This window comes from Heterodontus francisci, chromosome 37 (assembly GCF_036365525.1).
Source record: "Heterodontus francisci isolate sHetFra1 chromosome 37, sHetFra1.hap1, whole genome shotgun sequence".
In the NCBI taxonomy this organism is placed as follows: Eukaryota; Metazoa; Chordata; class Chondrichthyes; order Heterodontiformes; family Heterodontidae; genus Heterodontus; species Heterodontus francisci.
The window spans coordinates 38,623,428-38,650,196 of NC_090407.1; the positions used below are offsets into that span (position 1 = coordinate 38,623,428).

Sequence of the window (26,769 nt, forward strand, 5' to 3'; positions counted from 1 at the left end):
GACGATACAGATATTGCAGTTAAGGAAGAGGAGTGTGAAGTATTGGATGTGATAAACATAGGGAAAGAGGAAGTATAAATGGGATTAGCATCCTTGAATGTTGATAAATCACCAAGGCCAGATGAAACGTACCCCAGGCTGTTAAAAGCAACAAGAGAGGAAATAGTGGAAGGTTTGACCATCATTTTCCAGTTCTCACTGGATACAGCTGTGAAGCTGGAGGATTGGAGGACTACTAACGTTGTACCTTTGTTTAAAAAGGGAGCGAGGGATAGACTGAATAATTACAGGCCAGTCTAAAATCAGTAGTGGCAAATTATTGGAATCAATTCTGAGACACATGAGAAACTGTCACTTAGATTAATCAAGGATAGTCAGCATGAATTTGTTAAGGGGAGATCTTGTCTGACCAACTTGATCGAATTTTTTGAAGTAGTAACAAGGAAGATAGATGTGGGTAGCACAGTTGATGTGGTCTACATGGATTTTAGTCAGGCTTTTGACAAGGTCCCACGTGGCAGACTGGTTAAAAAATAAATCCCATCAGATCAGCGAAATGTAGCAAGGTGGATACAAAATTGGCTCAATGGCAGGAAACAAAGGGTAATTGTTGACGGGTGATTTAGTGACTGGACGGCTGTTCCCAGTGGCGCTCTGCAGGGCTCAGTACTGGGTCCCCCGCTTCTTGTGGTATATATTAACGATTTGCACATAAATGTAGGGGGCATGATCAAGAAGTCTGAAGACAACACAAAGATTAGCCGTGTAGTAGATAGTAAGGAGGATAGCTGTAGGCTGCAGGAAGATATTGATGGTCTGGTCAGATGGGCAGAAAAGTGGCAAATGGAATTCAACCCAGCGAAGTGTGAGGTGATGCATTTGGGGAGGTCAAACAAGGCAAATGAATAGACAACTAATGGGGGGAAAAAATTGAGAAATGTAGAGGAAGTGAGGGACCTTGGAGTGAATGTCCACAGATCCCTGAAGGTAGCAGGACAGGTCGATAAGGTGGTTAAGAAGGCAAATGGAATCCTTTCCTTTATTAGCCGAGGTATGGAATACAAGAGCAGGGAGGCTATGCTGGAACTGTATAACTCATTGGTTAGGCCACAACTTGAGTACTGTGTACAGTTCTGGTCACATTACAGAAAGGATGTAATTGCACTAGAGAGTGTACAGAGGAGATTTACGAGGATGTTGGCAAGACTGGAAAAATGCAGCTATCAGGAAAGATTGGAAAGGCTGGGGGTGTTCCCCTTGGAACAGAGAAGGCTGAGGTGAGATCTGATTAAAATGTACAAAATTTTGAGGGGCCTGGATAGAGTGGAGGTGAAGAGCCTATTTACCTTAGCAGAGAGGTCAGTGACTAGAGGGCATAGATTTCAAGTGATTGGTAGAAAGATTAGAGGGGAGATAAGGTAAAAAAAAAATTCACCCAGAGGGTGGTGGGGGTTTGGAATCCACTGCCTGAAAGAGTACCTGAGGCAGAAACCCTCAACTCATTCAAAAGGAGTCTGGATATGCACCTCAAATGCCGTAATCTGCAGGCTACAGACCAAATGCTGGAAGGTGGGATTAGAATGGGTGGATCCTTTTTCAGCTGGCAGAGACATGATGGGCCAAGTGGCCTCTTTCTGTGCTGTAAGCTTTCTATGAATCTGGTGAAAAAAATAAGGATGTGCTTGGAGTAAGCTCTGTGATTAGTTGATTAATTATTCTTTTCATATTTTATTACTTTCAACACATAATTTGGTCAGTTTAATTATAAATGTACTATGTCAATTTATTCTATAGTATATTAAATGTAGCTATATATTCCTCTCTGTTTAATGACAGGCTGAAATAAGTTCAAAGAATGAGCAATTTCAATGCATAAAACATTTGCAGAAAGTGTGGAAGGCTAAAACTCAAATTATTTACATGTTGGGAGACTCTAGGCTTTTTCTACATGGATGACTATAAATGTGCCAAAATGGTTTTCTTATCCATATATATCTTCAACCCTACCTCTCTCTCTGCCTTCAGCCTGAGCTGCATGGTTATGGACCAAAGAACAAAGAAAATTACAGCACAGGAACAGGCCCTTCGGCCCTCCAAGCCTGCGCCGATCCAGATCCCATATGCCTTCCTAACCACCTTATCTACCCATGCTGCTGCCTTCAGTGATCTATGGCCAAGCACCCCAAGGTCCCACTGACCCTCTGCACTCCCTAAGGTCCTATCATCCATTGTATATTCTCTTGCCTTGTTAGTCCTCCCAAAGTACATCACCTCATACTTCTCAGGATTAAACTCCAATTGCCACAGCTCTGCCCATCTTACCAGCCCAACTATATCGTCCTGTCATCGAAGGCCTTCCTCCACACTATTTACGACACCAGTAAACTTATATAGAACCTAGGTTAGATCACACTTAAGGCAGTATTATGCATAGTACTGGTCTTCATATTATAAAAGGGATATAGAAACACTGGAGAAAGTGCAAAAAAGATTCGCAAGGATGATACCAGAATCAAGAGATTATGCTCAAAAGGAAAGGCTGAGCAGGCTAGAGCTTTTGTTTCCTCTAGAAATGGCTCAGGGATGACCTGAATGAAGTCTTCAAGATTATCAAACAGTTTGATAAGGGTAGATGCAAAGAAAATTTTTCCAGCTGTGGGAAGTCCAAAACTAGAGCAGCAAGGCTTCTTGGATAGCACCTCCCAAATTCGCGACCTCTACCACCTGGAAGGACAAGGGCAGCAGGCAGATGGGGCAACCACCACCTCCAAGTTCCTAAGTCACACACCATCTTGACTTCCTTCACTGTCACTGGGTCAAAATCCTGGAATTTCCTACCTAACAGTTTTGTGGGAACACCTTCACAATCTGTTCAAGAAGGCAGCTCACCACCATCTTCTAAATGCAATTAGGATTGGGTAATAAATGCTGTCCCTGTAGTGATGCCCATATCCAGTGAATGAATATAAATAAATACATGATAGTCACTAAGAAACCAACGCAGAATTCAGGAAAAACTTCTTTATCCAAAGAGGGATAGGAATGCGGAATACAAGGGGTAGTTGAGATGAGTAGTATAGATGCTTTGAGAACCAGATAAGCACATGAGGGAGGAAGGAATAGAATGGTATGCCAAAAGCGTTAGATGAGGAAGGGGGGGGGGGAAAAGGAGGCTTGAGCGGAGCATAAACATCAGCATATAACAGCTGGGCTGAATGGCCTGCGTCTGTACCGTCAAAGCTCACTAAGTTCTATATGCTCAGTTCTAATCTCCTGCCCATTCCCAATATTTTTCTCTATTGAGAAGGGCAATATTAACATGTCATTACAAAAAGGCATTTGTAGTGAGCTAATGGAAGAGACCTTTGAGAGATATTATGCTCTTAAAGAATTAGTGAGAGAAGCAGAAATGGAAGGGATCACTTTAGAGAAACAGAAGCGGATGAAAGCAGGATCAGTGGCAATCTTATCAGTATCAGGTGAGACTATGAGAATTTTTGTTGGGGCTGGGCCCAAAAAAGAGACACTCTGGAGCCCATTGGACTAGCTACTGCCTTGGCTGATTTGAACCAGTGAGTATCGGAATCATACGGAAGAGGAAGATCCAGGGTTTGAGTTCTAGTCTGTGCCATTAGCTGATCTCAGCCAGTTGATGACAAGGGCTCTAAAAACATTTCCAGCAACCTGTATGTGAGGAGGGAAGAAAGAAAGGAAGGGAAGAGTGTCATGATTTCTAATCTAATCACTCTCCAGTGACTACAGCCTGATGTGCTTGTGTGTGATCATGCGGGGTCAGCATTGGGTTTGGTTGTGATAACTTGTGCAACCAGTCTGACACTCACCAGCATATCGAGAGGGATGACCAAAGTTCAGGGAAACCCGAATGTAGAAGTGGTTTGGGTCAAGATGAGAAATGATGAAGGCAAGAATTCACTTGTGGGAGTGGTAAACAGGCCCCTTAACAGTAACCATATGGCAGGACAGGGTATAAAGGAAGAAATAATTGGCGCTTGTCAGAAAGGTACAGTGATAGTCATGGGGGATTTTAATCGACATTGGTATTAGACTAGATAGGTGCTTGATGGCTGGCAAAGACACGATGGGCCGAAGGGCCTGTTTCTGTGCTGTATAACTCTTTGACTCTACATATTGACTGGAAAAATCAGATGGGCAAAGGTAGCCTAGATGAGTTCATAGAATGTTTTCGGGATAGTTCCTTAGAACAGCACGTTCTGGAGCCAACCAGAGAGCAGGCTATACTCGACCTGGTATTGTGCAATGAGACAGGAGTAATTAACAACCTCATAGTGAAGGCGCTCTAGGCAGCAGCGATCATAATATGATTGAATTCAGTTTGAGGGAGAGAAGAATGGGTCTATGACTGGTATTTTAAACTTAAATAAGAGCAATTATGAAGGCATGAAAGCAGAGCTAGCAAAAGTGAACTGGTAAAGAAGGTTAAGAGATAGGTCAATAGAAGTGCAGCAGCAGACATTTAAGGGGATATTTCAAAATAAACAGAATAGATTCAATCCAACGAGAAACAAAAATTCCAAGGGGAGGACCCACCAACCTTAGACGGGATCAAACTTAAAGGAAAAGCATATAACTGCGCAAAGATGGCAAGTCAGAAGATTGGACAGAATATAAAAAGCAAAGAATGATTAAAAGATTAATGAGGAGGGAAAAATGAGAGTACGAAAGAAAGCTAGCTAGAAATATAAAAACAGAGTAAGAATTTCTATGGATACTTAAAAAGAAAAAAAGCTAACAAAGTGAGTGTTGGTCCTATAGAAAGTGAATCTGCAGAATTAATAAGGGAAAATAAGGAAATGACAGATGAATTGAACAAGTATTTTGCATAGGTCTTCACCATAGAGGATACAAGTAACATCCCAGAAATAGCTGTAAATCAGGAAATGGAAGAGAGGGAGGAACTCAAGAAAATTACAATCACCAGGGAAATGGTACTGAGTAAACTGTTGGAGCTGCAGGCTGACAAGTTCTTGGGTCCTGCTGAACTTCATCCTAGGGTGTTAAAAGAAGTGGTTAGTAAAATAGTGGATGCGTTGGTTTTAATTTTCCAAAATTCCCCATATTTGGGGAAGGTTCCATTAGATTGGAAAATAGCCAATGTAACTCCTTTAGTCAAAAAGAGAGGGACACAGAAAGCAGGAAATTACAGGCCAGTTAGCTTAACATCTGTCACAGGGAAAATGTTAGAAACTATTATTAAAGACATCATAGCAGGGCACTTAGAACAATTCAAGGTAATCAGGCAGAGTCAACATGATTTTGTGAAAAGGAAATCGTGTTTACCAATTTATTGGAGTTCTTTGAAGTAACATGGGCTGTGGATAAAGGTGAACCAGTGGATGTACTGTATTTAGATTTCCAGAAGGCCTTTGATAAGGTGCCACCATCAAAGGTTATTGTGGAAAATAACAGCCCGTGGTGTAGGGGGAAAAATTTTGGCATGCATAAAAGATAGATTAGTGACCAGGAAACAAGAGAGTAGGCATAAATGGGTCATTTTCTGGTTGGCAAGATGTAATGAGGAGGTATGGTTGCTAAATTTGCTGATGACACAAATATAGGTAGGAATTAAGTTGTGAGGAGGACATAAGGAGGCTACAAAGGGATATAGATAGGTTAAGTGAGTGGGCAAAGATCTAGCAAATGGAGTATAGTGTGGGAAAATGTGAACTTATCCATTTTGGCAGAAAGAAGAAAAAGCATATCATCTAAATGGCGAGATGCAGAGGGATCTGGGTGTCCTAGTGCATGAATCGCAAAAGGCTGGTATGCAGGTACAGCAAGTAATTAGGAAAGCTAATGGAATGTTATTGTTTGTGAGGGGAATTGAATACAAAAGTAGGGAGGTTTTGCTTCAGTTATACAGGGCATTGGTAAGCCCACATCTGGAGTACTGTGTACAGTATTGGTAATCTTATTTAAAGAAAGACGTAAATGCATTGGAAGAAGTTCAGAGAAGGTTTGCTAGACTAATAGCTGGAATGGGCGGGTTGTCTTATGAGGAAAGGTTGGACAGGCTAGGCTTGTATCCGCTGGAATTTAGAAGAGTAACAGACGATTTGATTGAAACATATAAGATGCTTAGGTGTCTTGACAGGGTGGATGTGGAAAGGATATTTCTTCTTGTGGGGGAATCTAGAACTAGGGGTTACTTATAAAAAAAATAAGGGGTCGCCCATTTAAGACAGAGATGAGAAAAAAAGAAATTCTCGCAGAGAGTCGTGAGTCTTTGGAACTCTCTTCCTCAAAAGGTGGTGGAAGCCGCGTCTTTGAAATATTTTTAAGGCAGAGGTACATAGATTCTTGATAAGCAAGGGTATGAAAGGTTATTAGGGGTCGGCGGGAATGTGGAGTTGATGTTACAATCAGATCAGCCATGATATTGTTGAATGGCAGGGCAGGCTTGATGGGCCGAGTGGCCTACTCCTAGATCCTAATTTGCATGTTTGTATGTATGTTCGTATGTTACCAATCAAATGAACAAACTTGGATTTCCAAGCAGAGAGAGATTTGCATTTGCTTCCCTCTAACACCTAGCCCTCAAATTAACTTTACAGAATTTATATATCAGATTACAAAAGAATCTCAAAATTGATCTTTAGACTTCAGTGGTAAATAAAGAATTTTTAAATTCAGCAAATTTTAAGTCTTCAGAACCATGGCTCCTTCCTAATGAAAACTGGATCATGGCTACAATTTAACTTCATAGGTTCTTTTAAAAGCCTCAAAAATTCAAATGTACAGCGTACCATCTGTTCAGTAATCAACAGCAGAGAGGACAAGAAAGAAGCAATCGCAAGCTATACAAAAGAGCGCCGGATCACAACAAAGGAAAGATGAAACCAGAATAAAGCTTTGACAGAGTCTTCCAATCTGAAGATATTACCCCAAAAGCATCTATTTAAAAAAAAAAGATTTTACCCCAAAAGCATCTAAGGTCCAAATTAGTTATATATACAGACTAAGAAAATTATTTATGTTGTGCTATGTATTTTTAGCTCAGTGACTACTAAAATCTGATACCAATTTATGTAAATTTCCCAATCAGATGGTCATTACCAATCTGTCTGTCCATAAGGTAACTAGTTATTATGAATGATGGACTTTGTAACAATTATGTTTTTAAAAATTGTAATTTTTAAACGTTTAAGCCTGAGTCCAGAAGGCCAGGCGACCTCACATCTACTCTGCTAAAGGACAAGACAGATCAAAGACTTTTTTTTTGAAGAAAGGAAACTGCAGACGAATAATGGGGTTTCGTCCTCCCAAGCATTCAGGTCATAAAACAAGAAGTCAGTGATTCTGAAGATGCAAATATACCAAGCAGCTGTTAACATCTGGGAACAAGGGAAGGCCCAGGTGGCTCTGTGAAACCAGACTTACAGACTCTCTACATTGGAACAGGTCAATAATCTATTGCCTTTTGAGTCCAGATAAATGTAACAATTTCTGAAGGCAGACAGGCTGTAAAGGAAGAAACCAGCAATCGTGGCCTCAAGGCTGGCTGTAAGGAAGACAACCAGTAGTTGCAGCCGGAAGAAAGAGAGAGAGAGAGAGAGAGAGAGAGAGAGAGAGAGAGAGAATCCTGATACAGCAAAAGGCTGCGAAGACTTAAACCTGTTTTGAAAGTTGAAGTTTGTGGAGAAGCTCAACAGGATCACCAGGAATCACCTTATTTTCAGACGTCCAGGTCGGGAGTGCTCGGAGAAGTGAGCAAAGAGAACACTGATTTTTGAAGAGGTCTGGGAGATCCAACCCATTGCTACTGGAGGAGATTGGGACTTCTAAACGCAAAGGATTTTGTCAATCAAAAAGGATAGTGTAACATATAAGAGACGTTTTCAAGTATTTTAATAAGTAAAGCAAATACCTTTCTTTGTAATCTGGGGTATCAGCTACTTACAAAATACTGTTTGGTTCATGGGGTATTCTTTTAGTTTAGTTGTTAGACTCAAAGTCTTAAAACTTTAAATCTTGTCGTGTAATTCCTAAAATTAGTCTGGTTTATAAATCGTATTTTAACGTTAACAATTGCATTGAGGTCGTAACACTAGCCAAGACAGAACACAGCACCATCACAACTTATAAAATGTCTGACATTTCAAATACCAGCTGCTGAAACATGTGGAAAATATATAGAGTCATAGAGTTATACAGCACAGAAACAGGCCCTTCGGCCCATTGTGTCTGTGCCGGCCATCAAGCACCTAACTATTCTAATCCCATTTTCCAGCACTTAGCCTGTAGCCTTGTATGCTATGGCATTTCAAGTGCTCATCTAAACACTTCTTCAATGTTGTGAGGGTTCCTAGCTTCAGAGCATCCTTAATCAAGAGAACGCTTCAACCTTTTGGCTCCAAAAGCTTTGCTACCAATTAATCAAAGCTCTTTATGAATATTATCTGAAACTAAAGCTGACGCAAGAAAGGAAGTCTCTGTGTAAAATTCATTTACTTTACAGCATGAAGCTTTGCTATTTACATGACTTTTCCACACTGTTGCTGACATGCATTATGGCGGGCTTGCACTGTAGCTTCCAGGTACATCACACATCCAAGCCCGCTTTCTAGACTTCCACATGGAGGAATTGGGTTCTGCACCCCTTACTACGGGATTTCATTCTGGTTTAGACCGCAACAGAAATAGAGTAGAAAAATAAGCATGTTTTTTTTTTTAAAAGTACTTTGAAAATATATAAAGCACGTGCATTCTGGACAAAATCAAGCATTATTCATTGTGCTTCAGAGGACAAAAACACACTTGAAATAAATACTGTGAATACCTTGCCAGGGTTCATATTGACACTAGTTTGCACTAATTACTAGATCTGCACTAACACTTGAGAATTAAACTCACCTTGTCAAGAACAACATCGCTGATTGCTGGCAATCCATCTGGCTTCTGGGTACTGGCTGCTATGAACTGGAACCCAAGGAGAAATTCCCGGTCATATCGTTTCTTGCCCTCTGGATTTAACAATTTCCAATGGTCTGCAATCACAAAGCACACATTTAAAAAACAACAGACAACCATGGCTTTTTAATTTAGAGTGGATTTTGGAGGAAAGCTTTTTCTATTGTGCAAAATCAATTGTGTTATAACAAGCCATGAATGTACACATGGTGTATCAGCGAAGAGAGAGATCAGCAGATCGTGATATTCTCAGCTTTCTTGACCAGTTCTGATGAAAGGTCACAGGCCTGAAGCGTTAACTTTGCTTCTCTCTTCACAGATGCTGCCAGACCTGCTGAGTATTTCCTGCACTTTTTGTTTTTGTTCTTTTGGAGGAAGCCTTGGTGTTGAGCAATCTTCTCCTGATGACTAGGTAAGAATGTTTCAGCCACTGTTGCATGGTTCCTATACTTAGTAATAAATTTAATAAATGCACAGATTAAGTTGGCTTACAAATCTGCAAATTTCACCTCTGTGCATACCGTGTGACTTGAAATGACGATGACTGCTCTTATCACTGTTCATCAGCATTGCACCAAGCAACAACTTCTCGAACTCAGACCACTGGCTTTGCAACATTAACTACAAAAGAGGTTCAAAAGCCCTGTCCTTCTCCCTTCATTGGATGCCATCAAACTTGTGCTATTGTTCTGATTCCCTAGCCCTCAGCAGTTTACGTCACCTTCACCTTAAACACGAGTTGAGTATCTCCTCCTTTGGAAACTTTAAATCAAATCTTTTTTTTTAAAATCCCACTTCCTCAGTCTTGTAAACTGGACCTTCATGCTCTCTTCACACTGCTTCAAGTGTTCTCCTTTGCTGCAGAAGACCTCTATTTGTCATTCATTACAGATTATTGTGTAAGCAGTTGAGCATTAGGAAAAGCTAAAAAGCATTAGCAGTAATTTTTATTACTTTTTTTTTACATGAAGCATGCAGATGGATTTCAAGAACCTAATTTAATTACTAATGCAAGTGACATACAGGTGAAAAATTATGGTAACCTGTACACCTAAAAAATCAAATCTGTGATTATTTGTTTTAAACCTTGATTCAAGTGAAGGCTAAACAATCAATTGCGCTTCCAATTCAGTTTGGTCAAATACAATATAATGGATCAATGCAGAACAATCTATTTAGATTTCAGCAAGGAAGATGAACATAAAAGCTACAAGTGAGTTTGAGCATAAAGCTTGAGTAGGCATTAAAGATTGGAAGAGGAGCAGCAAAGAGGAAAAGAAAGCAAGGGCAACAAGAGAAGCACAGAGACAGGGAGCAGCAAGAACGTGAGGATGACGACAAAGTGAGCAGTGCAAGAGTGCAAGAAAACCAGGGACAGAAAGAGAAAAAGGGAAAGCATAAACAGAGACAGAGAAAAAAGGACAGAAAGAGAAAGAGACATAAAGAGTGGGGGAGAGAAAGCAAGGTGGTGCACCAGTGTCCCAAATAGCTGAAAATCTGCAACAAACTGTCACCCAAGAGTTATGAGCTAATCCACCAGGAGTAGCTTGCTTCAATTTTTCATTTGATTCTTGAAATCTTCCCTTTCCAATTTACTGCTTCATATTTGTTGACTCATGGAAGTACAGTTCCACAGGTACCAGTAATTTCTTTTGGGCCTCCTTATCTCGAGAGACAATGGATACGCGCCTGGAGGTGGTCAGTGGAGTGACCTCTCCATGGCGCATGCCTGGGCAAATTTATGGAGGTTGAGAGTTGCCCAGTCGTCTGTTAGTCTGGTTACCTGTTCCAACAATTAATGCATCATAATTGTGGCACAGCCACCAGCATTAACTTACCATGCACTAAGAGAAGGAACCAGAATACTGGGAAGGGCCATCAAAACATAGGTTGGGGGAGAGGGAGGGATAGGAAAGACTGATCAACAAAAAGGAGATATAAAGAATGCACTGTACTTCTGACAAATACATTTAAAAAGGGCACATGCCCAAGTTATATCTTATTTTATTTCATCTTAGTTTGTTCAGTTTGCTTACCCACTGTTTTTTTTTGTTTGTACTTGCGGCTGTTCAATTTTCAGTCCGTTCACACCCTTTCTGTACTAATGCTTTGTCTTTCAACACACCATTAACATATCTTTGCTCCATGACCTTCTGGTCAGCTATTCTATGACCTTGTCCTATCTACACCTTCTCCTTTGTTATCTCTTGCCCCACCCCTACTTTACTTGCTTATAACCTTTTACATTTCTAATATTTACCAGTTCTGAAGAAGGGTCACTGACCTGAAACGTTAACTCTGCTTCTCTCTCCACAGATGCTGCCAGAACTGCTGAGTGTTTCCAGCATTTCTTGTTTTTATCCCAAGTTATATCTGGTTGGTGACTTTTATGACCCATGTTTTGGAATTATAAATGTAATAATGTTAACACAACACTATGACCAAAAGCCGGTATGTGTAATGGTTAGTGTTGCGATAGCTGAATTTTGTTTGTACAATAATGTTACGATATTACTGAGTGTGCAATTAGTCGAATGGACCTTATGGGAAGAGACCTCTAGCATAGAACAGTGTACACGATTTTTTTTTTAAAGAAAACACAATAAATAGGTTTGTAAACCTTTGGGGATCTTGAGTTTTCCTCAGGAAGCTGAGCCTTTCTACACTGATACAATATTATATTCTAATATTAACAGGAGAAAACTCTGGTGTAAATTCAAGATTTGATATGTTAATTTGCAAAATATAACACCACAATCTGAATTTTGTTTTAAATTTGAAAACCATCATCAGAATAAATTTTAAGGCCTTGTTCCTCAAGTCAAAAACGGTTTGGGCAGAGAAAACTTCTACTCGACAGAAATGGCCACAGCACATCTTGCAAATGCACTGCATGACCATTGAGAATATACATCACAAATTTCGGAGTTAATTTTACTTAATGCTCCCTTTGCTAGGTACAATACTTCACAAAAGCACCAACTGTTACAACTGATCTGCTTAGTCATGCTGACAGGATTAACGACTTATAATCTCCACAAGATCTTAAGCATGGCCGACATGCAAACTTTAACAGCAAATTGTTTTGACCCGAGATTCCATTAATACCTGCTATTAAGCGCAATCAAGTTGTTCTTCAAATTCAGCTGGTAACAAGTAGCAACAGCATGCAATATTCCACAGCAACTGAAACCAGAATTTACCTTCTTTGAAGCTGGACACCAGGCTGTCATCAGGGCTGTCTTTGGTGCTGGTCTCAGTACTTTCACTTTCAGAAACAGACTCTGAACCATTCTGTTCAGGTTCTAGCTCCTGATCCCCATTTTCTTCCATGTCTGCATGCTTTTTAACATCCAAGTCTTTATCCAGATTTGCATCTGGAACTGACCTATCTTGTTCAGATTCAGATGCATTTTCAATTGTAAGTTCTTCAATTTTAGGCTGAAGTATAAGTGGACACATGTTACTCTCAACTGTTTTCCCACCCCAGCAGAAGTTAAATCATTTGACGATCATTACATAATAACATAAGAAATAGGAGCAGAGTACACCATTCAATCCCTCGAGCCCGCTCCACCACTCAATGAGATCATCGCTGATGATCTACTTCAACCCATTTTTCAGCACTATCCCCGAATCCCTCGATGTTTTAAATATATAGAAATCTATTGATCTCAGTCTTGAACATAATGACTGAGCCGCCACAGCCCTCTGGGGTAGAGAATTCCAAGATTCACCACCCGCCAGTGAAGAAATTCCTCCTCTTCTCAGTCCTCAATAGCCTGCCCCTTATTCTGAGACTGTGTCCCCTGGTTCTGGACTCCCCAGCCAGGGGAAACATCCTTCCTGCATCAACCCTGTCGAGCTCTCTAAGAATTTTGTATGTTTGAATGAGATCACCTCTCATTCTTCTAAAGTCCAGAGAATAAAGGCCCATTTTATATAATCTTTCCTCAGAGGACAATCCTTCCATCCTCATGTCCCCTCTAATCCTTCTACCAATCACCTTGAATCTGTGCCCCCTGGTAACTGACCTCTCCACAAGGGGAAACAGATCCTTCCTGTATACAGTAGCAGCCTTCCCACTTTCAGCAGCCAACATTACTATAACTTCGCAATATTGCACAAGGTATTCAGGTTTAATACTGCAGACTTGGATCTAGATAAAAATGATGGAAACCTAAAACAAAATTGAATAGGTGCATACTATTTAGTATGAAGGAAGAAACTGGAAACATTTTAAAATGGAATGCAGGTTTGCCTACATATAGCTAATATTTGCAAGTAATTGTGGATTAGTTACTAAAGTCTGAATGCAATCAAGCATGAAAATCTTCAATGTACAATGTTCCACAGCAGTTAAAAGAAACACAAGATGTCAAAACAATGTTGGAAGGGAATTTTAAACAATGCGCAATGTTCCCCACTATCCTGAAACACATTTGACTCCTTCGTGGGGAAAGGTCCCACTGTCACTGGGGTGTCCTCTAGTACCACACCAAGTGCCTATTGCTCATGCATGAACTGTCACAGCAAGTATTTAGATATTTATCAACAGCAACAACACAGCAGAATCTGGTTCTCGCTAAAGGCCCACACCCATACTTTCAGCAGAGGTTGCTTGACAGTGATCAGGAACAGAGACTGTTTGACAGTGATTAAGAGCCTTAGCTCTTTGCCTCTTAACCCAGAATACTGGGGCCAACTGGAGCATCTTAGAAGGTTAAGGGGTGATATGATCGAAGTTTAAGATATTAAGGGCATAGGGTAGAAAGAACCTATTTCCAGTGGTTGGGGAGGTTAGGACTGGAGAGGGGGCAAAGTCTAAAAATTAGAGCCAGACCTTTCAGGAGTGAAATTAGGAAAAAGATTCTACACTCAAAAGATTGGTAGAAGTTCGGAACGGTCTTCCACAAATGACAATTGATGCTAGATCAATTGTTTATTTTAAATCTGAGATTGAGTTATTTGAAAAACCAAAGGTATTAAGGAATATGGGGCAAAGACTGGTATATGGAGTTAGGTCGTAAGTCAACTGTGATCTCATTGAATGGCTCGAGGGCCTAATGGGCCTACTCCTCTTCCTATGTCTTGCCACAACTTAACCAGAGGTCAGCAGGCTTGGGACCTAGGTAGAAAGCTTCCTGAAACGTATACTTTTAAATAATGACTAATTGACAACATATCTGGACCTGAATGGGATGATACTTTTTTTTTTACATAGGTGTCAAACAGGGTATTGTTAATTTATTCCTTTTACACATTGTGATTAACACTGAAATCATAGATCTGGCCTGCTTCAACGTTATGACCTGCTACGATGTTCAATTCAGCATTTTTAAAGCATTGAATGAATCACAGACTTGTTAAAGCACAGTGGTGCAGTGGTTAGCACCGCAGCCTCACAGCTCCAGCGACCCGGGTTCGGTTCTGGGTACTGCCTGTGCGGAGTTTGCAAGTTCTCCCTGTGGCTGCGTGGGTTTCCGCGGGGTGCACCGGTTTCCTCCCACAGCCAAAGACTTGCAGGTTGATAGGCAAATTGGTCATTGTAAATTGCCCCTAGTGTAGGTAGGTGGTAGGAGAATTGAGGGAAGGTGGGAAGTGGTAGGGGACATGGGATTAATGTAGGATTAGTATAAATGGGTGGTTGATGGTCGGCACAGACCTGGTGGGCTGAAGGGCCTGCTTCTCTGCTGTATCACTCTATGACACTGAAGGAGGCCATTCAGCCCACTGTGTCTGCACCAGCTCTGAGTGAGCAATTCATTTTGTGCCATTCCCCCGCCTTCCTCCTATAACTCTGTACATTCATTCTTTTCAGGTAACTAACTCCCTTTTGAATGCCTCGATTGAACCTGCCTCCACCGCACTCTCTGACAGTGCATTCCAGCTCCCAACCACTCGCTGTGTGAAAAAGTTCTTTTGACAATGACCTTAAAGATGTGCTCTCCCATTCTTGATCCTTTCACGATTGGGAAGAATTTCTCCCTTTCCACTCTGTTCAGACCCCTCATGATTTTGAATACCTCTAACAAATCTCCTCTCAGCCTTCTCTTCAAGGAAAACAGTCCAACTTCTCCAATCTATCTTTGTAAATGAAGTTCCCCATCCCTGGAACCATTCTTGTGAATCTTTTCTACACTGTCTCCAATGCCTTCGCATCTTACCTTCAATGCGGCACCCAGAACTGGACACAATACTCCAGCTGAGGCCGAAGTAGTGTCTTATACAAGTTCAACATAACTTCCTTGCTCTTGCACGCGATGCACCTATTAATAAAGCCTAGATCCTGCCACCTTCAATGACATATGCACATATACACCCTGGTCACATTGTTCCTGCACCCACTTTAAACTTGTACTCTTTATTTTATATCGTCTCTCCATGTTCTTCTTACCAAAATGAATCACTTCACATTTCTACAGTATAACAAACATGAAGACTTTCTCAAACACCTGATCACATGAATAGCCTATCATACCACTTTTCTGCTTCCTTTCAGTAACAAGAGCTATTTGCTATAAAATGTATTTATGCTTTCTAAATCTGCCAGGTGAATATTTCAGTTTGTAAGTTATTGGTTGCACACATATTGAGCTTTCTTTCTATTCACTGTAATTATGTACAACAGCTTTAGTTAACTGCTCAGCACTAAATGTGACTCTTAAAACTTTACAAACTGAAAAAAATATTCTGCAGTTGAATTTCTAAATTCTGCAGATGCATTAGACAGCTAAGGCATAAAACTAAACTCAATTGGCTCTTGTACAAAGTTAAAAATTAATAACTGGACCAAAACTGGATGCACTAAAATTTGGGGACATCTAATGTCTCTGTTCTACTCGAACCACATCACTCTAAGCTGTGGCTGCTCTACTGGTTGAAGTGTCCACGTGTAGTAGATTAAACAAATTCAACCAGCACAAAGTAAGTCACCATATAGTTATCACTTACAGTTGATAAGATTATACACACCAATTCGCTTTACAGTATCAGGGCTCTCAATGTACTAGTTACTCATTCATTAACAGCACTATTCTTTGCTACAAATCTCCAAATTAAAAAATAAAGATGCTTGTACACTTCAATGATTGATTTCTGCAATCAAAGCATTGCTTTCATTACACTGTGGTAACTTCTGTGAAAAGAGAAACAAACTAGTAAACAACTGTTCTTTCTGGTTTACTTAGGAGGACTGGCAGCAAATTTTAAATTTCATCCCATCCAAAGACATTTCCCTTCCTGCATAGCAACTTTACTGGAATATTTTGAATGTTATGTTTATAAGTTATTGCTGGGGGTAGAACTTCTAAAACTGGAAAATTAGAAAACAGTATTTTTTAAAATTTCGTAACAGTAAATAGGGTTTGAATACCTTTACATTTTGAAACTGGTTTCCTTCACAGCTAGAGGCAAAGGTTTTTATAACTATATTGAGAGAGAGAGTGGTAAAAGGGAATGTAGGTAAGATTATAATGGATAAGAAAATGGCACTTGTTGCATGAGCACTTTATATCCATTATCACAGTAGAGGAAGAGGACAAAATACAAGTGGTACAAGGGAACCTAAAAATAAGTCAAGGGGAGTAATGTTGTGAATTTAATACAAGTAGAAATGATAATGGGTCATAACATAGATGTATCCAGGACCTGACTGTCTCCATCCGGATTTTATAGGAAATAGGTTAGAAAATTGCAAATGTGCTAGTCTTAATTTTCCAAAGCTCTCTGGTTTCAAGAATTGTGGCACTGAATTGGAAAATAGCAAATGTCTCTATTGTTTAAGGGAGGGAAGGAGAAAGCAGTTAACTACAGATGTGTCAGTTTAACATCCATTGTGAGGAAGTCACTGGAATCTCAGAGACAGAGTGCCTATGCACCTGGACAGGTATCAGTCAAAGAGAATCAGCATGGCTTTGTGAAAGGTAGGTCTGACTCATCTACTTTAATTTTTTTTTCGGTCACTAGCATGGTGGATAGGGGCATCTCCATGGATGTTGTCCACATGGAATTCCAGAATACATCGGATAAGGCTCCACACAAGAGATGAAAAGCAAAAATAAAAGCATATGAAATTCGAGGCAACCTTATGACATGGTTTGGGAGGTAGGACAGAGAATAGACAAAAGAACATGCTGATTGGTGGGATGTGACTAGTGGCGTCCCCCAGGGGTTTGTACTGGGGCCTCAGTTTTTCACCACATATGTTAATGGCATGGATGAAGGAATAGTGAGTTGTCTTTCCAAGTTTGTAAATGACACTTAGGAGGCATATAAGGTGTGCAGGTGCGTGCAGAAAGTTACCAAACAGACTCTAAATAATGGAGCAAAACTATGACAGATAGAGATCAATGTGGGGAAGTGTGAGACCATTCACTTTGGATCAGAGAAAGACAAACTGGAATATTTTCTCAAAGGCGAGACACTAAAAGCTGCGGAAGAGCAGAGAGGTTTGTGTGTCCATGTATACAAATCAGTAAAAGCTAGTCCACAGGTACAAAAAGTAATCAAAAAGGCTAATGAAATGTTAGCCTTTATTTCAAGAGGATTGTAATTCAGTGAGGAAATAACATTTCAGTTGTAGAGACATGGTCAGACCACAGTTCAGTTTTTAGCACCAAAAATCAGGAAACATGTATTTGCCATGGAAGGGATACAGCACAGATTCAATGGATAAATGATGAGAATACGTTGCATAAACTTGTCTTGTACTCGGTTGAGTCCAGATGGTTGAGGGATCACATAATTAAGATATTTAAAATTATTCAGGGATTTGATAGGGAATGTACTTCTTTTGGTGGGGAAATCCAGAACAAGAGGGCAAGATTTTTAAATCAGAACTGAGCCAGTTAGCAACAAAATGTGGCTGTCAGTTCATTTGGTTAGAGTATGATGCTAACACCAAGGTCATGGGCTTGATCCCCAGGCAGGTAATTCCTTTAAATACATTTTTACGCAGCGAGTGGTTAGGATCTGGAATGCACTGCCTGACAGTGTGTTGGAGGCGGATTCAATCGAGGCCTTCAAAAGGGAATTGGATAATTATATCAAGACAAAAAAAATTTGCAGTGTTACAGGGAAAAGGCAGGGGACTGGGACTAGGTGAGTTGCTCTTGCAGACACCGGCATGAATATGACAAGCCGAATGGCCTCCTTCTGTGCTGTAACCATTCTATGATTTTATGAGGAAAATCAGGAAGCACTTTTGGCCAGGAAATAGTTCAGAATGTTTTGCAAAAAGGATGAATGTACGTGCCACCCACAGGTTTTCATCCCAACATCTAAATTTTCACTAATAAACTAACCTCCAACAGAACACACAAGGCATTGAGTGTATAAAGTAACCCTTACCTCTTCAATGATCTCTAACTAATCCTTATCCAGTTCATTTCACTCTTTCAGCTTCTTCGGCATCTTTGGTGCAGTAAGAGTTATCTGGACTGTAATACTCTCTTTCCACCTCCCCACCCCCGCCTCCCCCTCAATAGGCTACGGCTTCTGTGTCACCTGACATTTTCAGGACTGAGATCAATAGATTTGTTAGGTGAAGATATCATGGATCAAAGGCATTTAAATGGAGTTGAGGTACAGATCACCTATGATCAAATAGAATGGAGGAACAGCTTTGAAATATTGAAGGACCGACTCTCGTCCCTATGTTTCAAAAGACTTGAAAATGTTATATTAAAAATCAATGTTACAAACCAAAGATTTGAACCCAGCTTTATCTCTGCATAGAGTTCCAGCTCAAAATAAACAATTGTATTAAAATTAAGCTAGATTTACTGCAATTAATTTAATTTTCTTTTAAATGACAAGTCTTTCTAAAAACCTCCAAATTTCTGGAGAGAACTGAAGTCAAGGCCATTTATCTTGTCAGACAGTGCATGGGAGGCTCGCCATCTACAGTTAACACAAATAAATGATTATAATCGCACTGACAAGATAAATGGCAAATTAGTAGCTACATGAGGTTTTAAACAATGACTGATAGTGGTACAGACAACATCCCTTACCAATTATTAGAATGCATTACAGGCAATTTTGGTAGTGTAGTGGTTAAGTACACATATACGATGCACCACGTGATGGCCTGGGTTTCTCTCAGATAACCAGATATCGAGGATGCTCAATCTGACTGAGGTTAATCCAAACAGGTGCAGAATGGAACTAAAGAAAGCTGCAGGGTAACAGCACAGCAGGTAATAATTAATACCCTTATCCCACACCTCCCAGAGACTCAACAGCAGTGGGAGATTAATGGGAAAAATTTCAGGCCGACCCTTCATCAGGAAATGGTTCAGACTGTTTTGCAAAAAGGACGAATGTACGTGCCACCCACAAATTTTCATCCCAACATATACATTTTCACTAAAAATAAACGAATCTCCAATAAAACATACAAAGCATTGTGTATAAAGTAACCCTTACCTCTTCACTGATCTCTAACAAATCCTCATCCAGTTTGTTCCAATCTTTTGGCTTCTTCTGCATCTTTGGTGCAGTAAGAGGTATCTGGACTGTAATACAGGTTGAGGCCCATTATTCTCTTGGTCCAGCTTCAAATAGCTGAAGTCACTGGAATTCATTATTTTACTATTCTTTTAGATCAGGTCTAAAACTAAAATTACATTAATCCTTATACTTAAAACACAGATTATTCTGAAACCGTGGAAATACATGGTTTAAAAACAGCAAGGCTACTGGATACTTTAAAAATAAAAAAAATCTAAGTACTGTACATTGGAATGTTAAGCAAAATGCCACCTCAGTAATAATGCTTGTTTGAGTGGGAAGACTGTGACTTTTAAACTTCAATGTGTCAGATAATTTTCTTCAATCATTCCTATACAATAATTTGATTGCAATTTCAGAACTAAATGTATAATTTTAGATGTGTGTATATTAAAAATAAAAGGAATATGGCAATTTGGAACAAATGAGAGACATGCAAGTATCTTATGTGACCACTCAAAAAAAAAACTTTATACTTCCAAGTTTGATTTTGATTGGACACTATTGATCAAAATATCCCCTTTGAACTCTTAAATCTTGGCGTTAACTGGCCTTGTGCTGTACAAGTACCCAGAAGTAAAAGCTTTTGGATTGAGTAATGTATAAATGTGTTTGCGGAGTTCCTTAGCGTTTAGTGTACAGCAAAAGCAGGAGGTTAAGTAAAATGTAGCCATATTTTGTTTGAAGTGCACAAATAATCACATTAAATGAAACCAAATATTGATTTACATAAACGTGAACACCACAGAATTACACTATGGGTGGCATGGCAATGGTGCTGTATCCTCTGTATAGTATGATAAGACATGTTCACATGGCAGTTTCCTGATCCCAGTCACACTATAAAGGGGAAATTTTAAGTAGAGGCCATATGCTTCCTTTCAGAAAGAGAAGATTCATAGCTCAAACTTGTGCATCATAGAATGTGTTTACAGTACAATGGCAGAGACCTGGAAGCCAGTCTAGGGACGACACACTGTATGGAAAGGGAGGAAAAAAATAATAAATCTAAGCAAAAACATGGTTAGTGACAGAGATCCCCAACATCAACATACTGATATCAAAGAGAAAAAAGAGGAATGTAAAATGCCACAATACAGCAGTTTTTGAAAGCAGGAATGATCACCAATGGGTCTGTTTTATCACAAAACTCCTCAAATTATGCATGGCTTTGAAAATCAGAAAGATGATGCAGATATACAGACAAATGCAAAAATTAATTGCTGAACTATTTTAGCAAGGCTTGTAATACACATTCAGTGGCTTTGCATCCAGTTTCCAATGCAAGCAATGTAGCCTCCACTTCCCTCATACCTTATGGGTTTAGAACACAACACTTAATTTTAAAAGTACTATGCACAGATCTCCCAGTTCTAGTACACATTTAATAATTCGCATAGGACCAACAGGCTAATTTTAATACATAGATGTCAACAGAAAAAATGAAATCAGCATTATTCGGTATTTACTTAAAATGAAAGTAACTGGCAATCAGAACGATGGAATCACTGAGCTTTGAAATACACTAATACCTGATTTGAGTGATTTACAAGAATTCATTTGCACGATCTGCTGCGTTTCCTTCCAAGTCACAAAATCAAAATGATCTAGTTTTCTAAAATGGGTTAGTGGGTCACAGTCATAGATGGAAAACTGTTAAACCAACACTCTGAGCAACAGACTTTGTATAAGCATTGAACTCAAGAAACTTCTGAACTCTTTAGAAAAACACAAAACATTTGAATCAACTTAAGGCTGCATTTAGAAAACTAGCCGCATCCCTTAACAAACACAACCTAGACAGAGGAGTATAAAACGCTAAGGACTACATGCATGCTGAACAGCAGAAGCAACATGCAATAGATAGAGCTAAGCAATACCACAATCAGATCAGATCAAAGTTCTGCAGTCCTGCCACATCCGGTTGGGAATGGTGGTGGACAATTAAAGAACTAACTGGAGAGGGTGGCTCCACGAATATCCCCACCTTCAATGATAGCAGAGCCTAACACGTGAGCACAAAAGACAAAGCTGAAGCATTTGCAACCATCTTAAGCCAGAAATGCCAAGTGGGTGATCCATCTCGAATTCCTCCCGATTTCTCCAGCATCACAAATGCCTGTCTTCAGCCAATTCAATTCACACCACATCATATTAAGAAACAGTTGAGTGCACTGGATACAGCAAAGTCTATGGGCTCTGACAACATCGCAGCATTAGTGAAGACTTGCACTCCAGCCAAGCTGTTCCAGTACAGCTACAACATTGGCATCTACCCAAGAATGTGGAAAATTGCCCTCGTAAAAAAAAAATGTCCTGTCCGCAGTAAGTAGGATAAATCCAACCTAGCCAATTATTGCCCAATCAGTCCACTCTCAAACATCAATAAAGTGATGGAAGGTGCCATCGAAAGTGCAGTCAATCTGCAATTACTCAGCAATAACTTGCTCACCAATGCTCAATTTGGGTTCGGCTAGGAAAACTTGGTTCCATATCTCACTATAGCCTTGTTCCTAACATGGACAGAGGAGCTGAATTCCAGAGGTGAGGGAAGACTGACTGCCATTGACATCAAGGCAGCATTGAACCATATGTGGCATCAAGGAGCCCTAGAAAAACTGAGGTTAATAGGAATCAGGTGGAAAACTTTCCACTAACTGCAGTCACACCTAGCACAAAGGAAGACTGTTGTAGTTGTTGGAGGACAATTATCTCAGCCCTCATGACAACTTGTTTTTTTAGTCGTTCATGGGATATGGACATCGCTGGATGGCCAGCATTAATTGCCCATCCCGAATTGCCCTCGAGAAGGTGGTAGTGAGCTGCCTTCTTGAACCGCTGCAGTCCATATGGGGTAGGTACACCAACAGTGCTGTTAGGAAGGGAGTTCCAGGATTTTGACCCAGCGACAGTAAAGAAACGGCGATATAGTTCCAAGTCAGGATGACGTGTGGCTTGGAGGGGAACTTGCAGGTGGTGGTGTTCTCATGCATCAGCTTGCCCTTGTCCTTCTAGGTGGTAAAGGAGCTGTCAAAGGAGCCTTGGTGTGTTGCTGCATTGCATCTTATAGATGGCACACACTGCTGCCACTGTCTGTCGGTGGTGGAGGGAGTCAATGTTTGTAGATAGGATGCCGATCAAGTGGGCGGCTTTGTCCTGGATGATGTCAAGCTTCTTGAGTATTGCTGTAGCTGCACCCATCCAGACAAGTGGAGAGTATTCCATCACACTCCTGACTTATGCCTTGTAGATGGTGGACAGGCATTGGGGAGATAGGAGGTGAGTTACTCGCCGCAGGATTCCTAGCCTCTGACCTGCTTCTGTAGCCACGGTATTTATATGGTTACTCCAGTTCAGTTTCTGGTCAATGGCAATTCCCAGGATGTTGACAGTGGGGGATTCAGTGATTGTAATGCCATTGAATACCATGGGGAGATAGTTAGTTTCTCTCCTGCTTGAGATAGTCATTGCCTGACACTTCTATTAGCTTAGTATCACTTTAGTATCTTTACTGCTTTAGTATCTCAGGAGTCGCGAATGATGCTGAACATCCCCACTTCTGACCTTATGATTGAAGGAAGGTCATTGAAAAAGCAGCTGAAGATGGTTGGGCCTAGGACACTGCCCTGAGGAACTTCTGCAGTGATGTCCTGCAGCTGAGATGATTGACCTCCAACAACCACAACCATCTACCTTTGCACACGGTGCGACTCCAACCAACGGAGAGTTTTCCCCGATTCCCATTGACTCCAGTTTTTCTTTGGCTCCTGTATGCCATACTCGATCAAATGCTGCCTTGATGTCAAGGACAGTCACTCTCTCCTCACCTGTTAAGTTCAGCTCTTTTGTCCATGTTTAACCAAGGCAGTAATGAGGTCGAGAGCCGAGTAGCCCTGGCAGAACCCAAACTGAGCGTCACCGAGCAGGTTATTGTTAAGCAAGCGCCACTTGATAGCACTGTCGACGACACTTTCCATCACTTTACTGATGATCGAGAGTAGACTGATGGGGTGGTAATTGGCCAGATAGGATTTGTCCTACATTCTTTTTTGTGTACAGTACATACCTGGGCAATTTTCCACATTGCAGGGTAGATGCCAGTGTTGTAGCTGCACTGGAACAGCTTGGCTAGTGCGCGGCAAGTTCTGGAGCACAGGTCTTCAGTACTATTGCTGGAATATTGTCAGGGCCCATAGCCTTTGCATTATCCAGTGCCTTCAGGCTTTTCTTGATATAACGCAGAGTGAATCGAATTGGCTGAAGTCCGGCATTTGTGATGCTGGGGACTTCAGGAGGAGGCCGAGGTGGATCATCAACTCAGCACTTCTGTCTGAAGAATGCAAATGCTTCAGCCTTATCTTTAGCACTGATGTGCTGGGCTCCCCCATCATTGAGGATGGGGACATTTGTGGAGCCACTTCCTCCCGTTAGTTGTTTAATTGCCTGCCATCGTTCACGACTGGATGTGGCAGGACTGCAGAGCTTAGATCTGATCCGTTGGTTGTGGGATTGCTTAGCTCTGTCTATTGCATGTTGCTTACGCCGTTTGGCATGCAAGCAGTCCTGGGTTGTAGCTTCACCAGGTTGACAGCTCATTTTGAGGTATGCCCAGTGCTGCTCCTCGCATGCCCTCCTGCGCTCTTCATTGAACCAGGGTTGATGCCCCGGCTTGATGATAATGGTAGAGTGGAGTATATGCCGGGCCATGAGGTTACAGATCGTGGTTGATAACCATTCTGCTGCTGATGGCCCACAGCGCCTCATGAATGCCCAGTTTTGTCTTGCTAGATCTGTTTGACATTTATCCCATTTAGCATAGTGGCTGTGCCACACAACATAATGGTGGTGCCACACAACAAGATGGAGGGTATCCTCAATGTGAAGACAGGACTTTGTCTCCGCAAGTACGGTGTGGTGGTCACTCCTACCATGACTGTCATGGACAGATGCATCTGCGGCAGGCAGATTAGTGAGGACAAGGTAAAGTATGTTTTTCCCTCACCACCTGCCGCTGACCCAGTCTAGTAGCTATGTCCTTTAGGACTCAGCCAGCTCAGTCAGTAGTGGTGCTACTGAGCCACTCTTGGTGATGGCCATTAAAGTCCCCCACCCAGATTACATTTTGCGCCCTCGCCACCCTCAGTGATTCCTCCAAGTGTTGTTCAACATGGAGGAGTACTGATTCATCAGCTGAGGGAGGGTGGTAGGTGGTAATCAGCTGCTGGTTTCCTTGCCCATGCTTGGCCTGACGCCATGAGACTTCATGGGGTCCAGAGTCGATGTTGAGGACTCCCAGAGCAACTCCCTCCCGACTGTACACCACTACGCTACCACCCCTGCTGGGTCTGTCCTGCCGGTGGGACAGGACTACCCGGGAATGGTGATGGTGATGTCTGGGACATTGTCTGCAAGGTATGATTCAGTATGACTATGTCAGGCTGTTGTTTGATAGGTCTGTGCGACAGCTCTCCCACCTTTGGCACAAGTCCCTAAATTTTAGTGAGGAGGACTGTGCAGGGTCGACAGGGCTGGGTTTGCAGTTGTTGTTTCCGATGCCTAGGGAGATGCTGGGTGGTCCATCCGGTTTCATTCCTTATCGACTTTGTAGCGGTTTGATACAACGGAGTGGCTTACTAGGCCATTTCAGAGGGCATTTAAGAGTCAATCACATTGCTGTGGGTCTGGAGTCACACATCGGCCGGACAGCAGATTTCAGTCCCTAAAGGACATTACTGAACCAGATGGGTTTTTACAACAATCAACAATGGTTTCATGGCCTTCAATAGACTAGTTTTTAATTTCAGATTTACTAATTGAATTCAAATTCTACCTTCTGCCATGGTGGGATCCGAACCCATGTCCCCAGGCAATACCCTGGGTCTCTGGGTTACTAGTCCAGTGACATTACCACTACGCCACCGCCAGCCCTTCCTGTAGGAGCTCCTCAGGTTAGTGCCCTAGGTCCAACCATCTTCAGTTGCCTTATCAATGACCTTCTCTCCATTATAAGGTCAGAAGGGGGGATATTCGCTGATGATTGTACAGTATTCGGTACCATCCGCAACTCCTCACAGAACGAAGTAGTCTGTGCCTGTGTCTGGCAAAACATGGACAACATTCAGGCTTCGAATGATAAGTGGCATCTAACATTTGTGCCACACAAGTGCTAGACAATGACCATCCCCAACAAGAGAGTCTAACAATATCCCCATGACATTCAATGGGATAACCATCGCTAAATACCTCAACAACCACCTGGGGGTCACCACTGATCAGAAACTTAACTGCACAAGCCATGTAAATCCTGTGGCTACAAGACAGGTTGGGGGTGGGCATTCTGCAGCTAGTAACTCACCTAATGTCCCAAAACCTTTCCACCATCTGCAAGGCACAAGCCAAGAGTGTGGCGGGATGCTCTCCAATTGCCTGGTTGAAAGTAGCTCCAAAAACACTCAAGAAGCTCGACACCTTCCAGGACAAAGCAGCCTGCTTGACAGGGACCTCATCCACCACCTTAAAAATTCACTCCCTCCACCAATGCAAAGTGGAAGCAGTGTACACCATCTACAAGATGCAGTGCAGCAACTCATCAAAGCTTTTGACAGCACCTTCCAAACCCGCGACCTCTACTGCCTAGAAGGACAAAGGCAGCAGACGCATTGGAACACCATCACCTGCAAGTTCTCCTCCAAGTCACACACCAAACTGACTTGGCAATATGTTCCTCCATCGTCACTGGGTCAAAGTCCAATTCTGCAAACTTGAGCAACTTTATTACATGGATACTTCACAGATCAAACTGATAATGTTACTGAGCACTTTAAGGATCATGGGCACTTCAAAAATGGTACCATATCTGAAATGAGCACTTTTTAAACAAAACGTTGCTCTCAAAAGATAGATTTTAAAAAAAAAATTGCAGTAATCAGGATTAAAAATCCAAATTTAATTGACAGTAAATTTTGTACACTATGCTAACCATTATCTAATTAGCTGTTTTTAAGAACAACCTGTAAAACAACAAAGCATAGTAACTTTTTGAAAGTATATTAGCCAGGCATTTCTCAGAGCTTTCTGCATAGAGGTCAGACAAAGGAGAAAGGTATAACAAGAAATGGGGGATTCAGGAATACAGCCAAATGTATATTCCAGTGGAGGAAGTCAGAATAACTTTTCTCAGGGTCAAACAGAACCAGCAATATCAAAAACGAATCCTCGACACCAAAATTAATCCCTGCAGGAATTCCCTCCCCTTTAAGTAGGTAGATTACCACAAAACGCAACAGCACTGAAGAAGAGATAACT

At 41.2% G+C, this 26,769-nt stretch overlaps 1 protein-coding gene across 7 annotated transcripts in view; it reads right to left on the reverse strand.

The window, feature by feature from the left end:
- Positions 1–26,769, reverse strand: part of LOC137352259 (eukaryotic translation initiation factor 4 gamma 3-like) — a 436,424-nt gene that overhangs the window by 144,510 nt on the left and 265,145 nt on the right. For all 7 annotated transcript variants that reach the window (XM_068017538.1, XM_068017532.1, XM_068017537.1 and 4 more), the window contains 3 exons: positions 19,381–19,469; positions 12,153–12,390; positions 8,893–9,026 (listed from right to left, as the gene is read on the reverse strand). In XM_068017538.1, the coding sequence (XP_067873639.1) occupies positions 8,893–9,026; positions 12,153–12,390; positions 19,381–19,469 (461 nt within the window). The remainder of the gene's footprint in view (positions 1–8,892; positions 9,027–12,152; positions 12,391–19,380; positions 19,470–26,769) is intronic.